The sequence below is a fragment of the Echinops telfairi genome, unplaced genomic scaffold (assembly GCF_000313985.2).
Source record: "Echinops telfairi isolate 266 unplaced genomic scaffold, ASM31398v2 ScPeMD7_7424;HRSCAF=8462, whole genome shotgun sequence".
Classification (NCBI taxonomy): domain Eukaryota; kingdom Metazoa; phylum Chordata; class Mammalia; order Afrosoricida; family Tenrecidae; genus Echinops; species Echinops telfairi.
The window spans coordinates 15,435,357-15,440,943 of record NW_022111324.1 but is presented as its reverse complement, the minus strand read 5'-3'; the positions used below and the strand labels follow the sequence as shown (position 1 = coordinate 15,440,943).

General features: G+C 42.5%; 1 protein-coding gene across 6 annotated transcripts in view; it reads right to left on the bottom strand.

Annotated features, from left to right (window-relative positions):
* Positions 1–5,587, bottom strand: part of RABGAP1L (RAB GTPase activating protein 1 like) — an 812,491-nt gene that overhangs the window by 31,521 nt on the left and 775,383 nt on the right. For 5 of the 6 annotated variants that reach the window (XM_004706718.2, XM_045297897.1, XM_045297898.1 and 2 more), the window contains one exon: positions 1,452–1,544. In XM_004706718.2, coding sequence (XP_004706775.1) covers positions 1,452–1,544 — 93 coding nt within the window. Of the gene's footprint in view, positions 1–966; positions 1,263–1,451; positions 1,545–5,587 lie in introns of those variants that run through there. The other variant, XM_004706719.2, reaches the window with a different exon arrangement.

Below are 5,587 nucleotides of genomic sequence, written 5' to 3'. Positions count from 1 at the left end.
ACAACACCCTGCCATCCTCACAGTGGCCCTACAAGGTAAAGATTATACCTCATACTTGTCAGATGCAGACTAGGTTCAATAATGGTTCTGAGGGCCTGTATTCCAAGTCCTAAACTTTTTGTTGGATTTAGACTAGGTTCAATAATGGTTCAGAGGGGCTTAAAGAGTCTTAAACTTTTTAACTTTTCCCCCTCAGTGAGCCAAGATTTGAACTCAAGTCTGTCTGGCTAAAAAGTCTACAAAATTTTGCCACCTTGCTCTGTAATTAACCCCCCTGAAGCTCCAAACCTCCACTCACTGCCAGAGAGTTGATTCCGACCCAGAGGGACCCTATAGGACAGAGGTTCTTAGACTGTAAATCTTTATGGGATTAGAAAGCCTCATCTTTTTCCATTGGCATGGTTGGTGGTTTCAAACTGCTCACCTTGTGATTATCAACCCAACTCATAACTCACTCTGCTACCAGGCCTCTGCTAAACTTATTAATGTTCAATTTAACAAAAGAGCAGAGATACATTGTGTGGCAGTCCTGTTGCTGCCACTGCCCAGCTTTCTGACCACAGAGAGGCAACTCTAGTTACAAAAGTAGAAGTCACCCCACTGTGGGTGAAACATGAACAATGTGACCACACATTTTTCTTGGCAGGCTCTTCAGGCACAGGTGCTCAATGGGGAAATGCAATGCTGTCTTAACCGAGTATACTGACAAGGAGAGGGAGGGGACCAGTATGAATAAAGTAAAACATCTTTAAGGTAGAGAATGAGATTATCGCTTAGGGGGGAAAAACAGTCAGAAATTCCCATTTCCCAACATTCTTTGTGAATGGCCCAATTTTCAATAAAAATATCACAATTAATGATGCAGTAAACCCAAACCACATTGGTTCTGAACTTTTACACAGTAGATAAATATCTGTTATTCATAAATATGTTTGAGGAAATAAACGTGGCAACAAACACCATTACTGAGCTCGAAATAGCTTCGTGGTTTTTATTATTCCTTCCGAGTAAGCTTGTATTTTTAACATTGCTACAGACAGAGGTGAGAATAAACATTTTTGAGCCAGTCTTTCGACAGTTCACCTTCTACAAGTCTTTGTGGATGTGACCGTGCACAGCTAAAACAGTATTTTGCCATTTTCCTCTTTTCTTATTTTGGAAAGCAGTTGAAAGCCACTTTCTCTTTCCCCCTCTTTCTCTCAGCTTCTTATGAAGGTTCCCAGTATAAATGCAACAGCTGGCGTTACCTATAAATATACAAACTGAAAGAAAAGAAATATTATGGTTGGCTATTCAGGGGTCTCTTGAAATTAAAACATACCTGGGGTATTCGGGACCATCAGAGAGGATCATGGTCAATCAACAAAGAACCAAGGGAACTGAACTTGCCACAAGTGCTGTTCGAGGGTAAAGACCACTTTGCTGTGACAGGTGACGGGTGTCTCCCATACCTTGTATCTGTCCATGGGGTCCTCCTGCTGCAGCTGGCTCTCCCGCATTGCTTGATATTCTTTCTCATACTTCTTCAGCTTCTTGGTCGGTACCTAGTGGAATGAGAAGAAATGCATACTAGAGAAGGGGTCCACTTAGAGGAACAAAATGCCTGGTTGCTTCCAAATTGTGACTCTGCTCTTCTCAGAGAGGATACTCCATCCAAAGAGGGAATGATCTAGATTCTGGGGCAAAGGTTAGCAAAGTTTCTCTGTAAATTTTCAGATAAGAAATACTTTAGTCTTTATGGGTCACACAGTCTCTGTCACAATGGCTTAACCCTGTCACTGTTCTATGATGACAACCATGGCTGAAATAAACAAATCAAAGTTGCTATGTTCCAATAAAACTTTATTTGCAAAAACAGGCCTTAGTTTCTCCACCTCGGTTCTTAAGTGCTGCTGATACATCATCATAAGCATTTCTTGTTAATGCATTTCATAGTGCTATGAATTCTGTCACTTTGAGGACTAAGGTGGGCCTGACTCAAGTGATGGTATTTCAGGAGGTCAGGAAAAGAATAGAGGCATTCAAATTGTGAATGTTGTAGGTGAAGGTTACTGACTACCAGGAGAAGGAACAACTCTGTCTCAGAAGAAGTATAGGCAGGATTGCTCCTTAGAAATGAGGCTTTGGGGCATCTTGTCACATGGGAGCAGTCTCTGGAGAAGGACATCATGCTTGGTAAAGTAGAGGGTCATCCAAGAAGAGGAAGGCCCTCAAGGAGATGGATTGACACAGTGGCCGAAACAATGGGCTCAAACATAACAACTGTGAGGCTGGTGCAGGATGGGTAGGGTAGTCTTTCGTTCTGTTGTACACAGGGTTGCTGTGAGTCAGAAACTACTCTATGGCACTTAACAACAACAATGTTAAGGACTTTTCCTTAGGTATCTTTTTGAAAATAAAAATTATTTTAGAAAAAATAAACCACAAAATTATGACCCAAACCAGAATTAATTTACTTGACAGGAAGCAGAGTCTAAGTTTGATATTAAATAACTTAGAAATGTGCAAAAAAATTAGAAATGCAGAATCATTGTGGTGTATATGATCATAAAATATGATCTCAACTAGTTAAGGATGTGTAATATTTGCATGATATAATATAAACATATAGCTATCAACACCTTTCCTTAATCTTTAGGTCTCAAAGTAAGTGGCTGGAAAAGAACACATTTTTGTTTGCTTTTTATTTATTTTGCTTGTTTTTTAAAGATGATAAAGATGCTATAAACATGCTATTTTGTTGCATTTTGAGGACTGGGTGATGGCGACGAGGACATGGTGATGTCCTCTCTGTGTCTGCCCTGACTCCTGGCAAAGTAATAGCTCACGTCAGACCTTCAGTTGGTTGTTTCTTACTGCGGCCAAGCAGTTTAAACTATGAACTTTTGGAGACATGTCTGTGTGTGTGAGCGAATGCCAGAGAAAAGGGAGAGCCCCAGCATGAGAAGGCAATAACCTCGGGGCTGCTGTCTGGGGTAAGGATCGTTGAAGTTCCCTGGAATCTCGCCAGAGAGTCTTGTCAATGAAAAGCTGAGCCACCACGTTTCTGTGGCCATCGTAGTCTGTTAGCATCATCCTTTCCACGGGAGCATGATGAAGTGCTGGAGCAAACTGCTTCTGACCACAATCGGGACATTTCACAGACTCAAACGGAGCCTGATAAACACGTAGGCCATTAGCAACCACGTCTGTGACAACATGCATCTCCCCAGCTGAACAAGAAAAGACATCTTCCAGTGTCATTGAAATGCAAAATCGCTGTTGAATAGTGTCATGCAAAGCACTAGTCCTTCTATTACTGATCTCCAGAGCCCTTCAAGTACACTGTGTCCAACCAAAATGCCATCAAAAGTAAAGTACTACCGGCCTCATGTCTTAGCTGATCAGCAACCAAGAAAATATACAACCTCCTCAGGTGCTCACCAAACAGCAACCCAGTCTTTTTTCTTGACTGTGATGCCACTCGTAATTTCCTCTAGTTGTCTTTTCTCTGCATATACTAACGCATTAAACATGTATCATGAAAACCAAAAATAGACTCTCAGGACTAAGTGGCAAACCGCCAGCACTGAAATAGCTCTGGAGCCAAGAGGAAACTGGCACTGGCCCCCGCGTGCTGGCAGTGGTGTGGCTTTTTGAGTGCATGCCTGGGAGCAGGGGCGTCAATAGACATACCCGGAGAGGTGTGAGGCACTGTGAGCAGGGGCCTGCCTACGAGCCATTTGTCCACCAGGAGGGAAGTATTTCACTATTTTTACAACTGGAAATCGGCATACCAGCACACCCCTAGCTTAACGCCAGTCCTGTCTTACACCTGGCTTTAAAATGGATCCTTTCACCGAGGGCTTAATTTTACACTGCAAACATGTTCCTAGAGAATTCTGCTAAAACCTTTTTTCCTTCTTAATCCAAACTATTACACAGTGTCCTTTTAAAAGTCGGTTTTGCTACTATCTTAAAAGGTTTATTTTGAAGTGTAATTTTCATGAAATGCGCTAAACACCACAATAAACTAATCCATTCCCATCTGGCTGAGATTCTGGATGTTTGGCTTCATCTTGCTCAGGGAAACAGAGCAGGTTCCCAGAACAATATGTTGCTAGGAAACCTTCAAGCTTATTGATCTTGTGCTGTGGGGTGACGTTGTGCATCCACCTGATTGGCACAAAGTGAAGGAGGGAAATGAAGGAGAAGGGGATGGAAGACCGAGAAGAGCTGATATGAAACTCCTATTATTTCTGAGATAATCAAAGAAAACACATCGTTACAGTTCTCAAATCTAAAGTTCAAGGCAAAATTGATTATATTTTAAGGACTGGAATATACTGAAGCTACAGTGATCAGATAAAGAGATAAAGGACTTAAGTTATGGGTAGGGATAGACTATAGGTATTATGCAAGGTAACTCTTTAATCTGTAAATTTTTTATTTGATGGAAACCCAGGAAATGCCCTTAAGAAATCACACCCACGAGGCGCTATCCGGGTCATTTGGCAAAGTGTACTTTGGTGGTGAGTAGTAGATATGGTCTTAAAAGCTTTCGAGTGGCCGCCTAAGATACAAGTGCTGGTCTGGCTCATCTGGAGCAAAAGGAACAGAAGAAAAGCAGACTGCAGGAGGCCACGTGTCCCTGGAGCTAACAGGTCCACCACAGCTAACGCTAGCCAGAGACTGAACTAGATCGAGCCAGGCTACCACACCGACTACTCTGACTGGGGACACAGAGAAGGTCTCTGTTAAATGAGAAAGAATATAAGAGGGCAAAACTCAAATTCAAAAAGAAGGAACAGACTTACTGGTTTGATCGAGATGGGAGAAACCATCCAAGACTACCACCCTAAGACACCCTTTAAACTTAGAACTAAAGCCTCTTTGGGGGTCACCTCTCACCCAAATAACAGAATGACCTATAAAATAAAAACAAACCATGAAAAATGTACTGCTTAGCATCAACTGTGCGAGCTCAAAGGGGCAGCATTTGCTCAAACTCACCAAGGAGATGGCAAAGAGGGCAGAGAAACCGGAGGAGTGGCAGTGGGGAAGGCAGGATGGCAATGGGGGAGTGAGGACACACAGCAAGGACCACAGCCAAGGCCACAGAGCAATCTCTGTAGGATTTGTTGAATGGGAAATGAATTTGCTGTGTAAGTTTCCACCCAAAATACAAGAAAATGTTTTTAAAGAAATCAAAATAGGATGAACAATCCGGAGAAGAAAACAATGGGACTGACAGTTCCAGGGGGACATGGGAAAGGGGGAGGTGGGGGGTAAGGAAGTGGTGTTAACAAACCCAGGGACAAGAGAACAACAAGTGATCTAAATTGGTGGTGAGGTGGGTGTGGGAGGCCTGGTAGATCATAATCAAGGGTAATGTAACAAAGAGGAACTGCTGAAACCCTGGTGGGGACTGAGCACGATAGTGGGACAGGAGGAAAGTCAAGGGAAATAGAGGAAAGAGCTGGGAGATAAAGGGCATTTATAGAGGTCTAGAAAAAGAAATGGATCTATGTGCATATATTTATAGGTTTAGTATTAAGGTAGCAGAAGGACATTGGGCCTCTACTCAAGTACTCCCTCAATGCAAGAA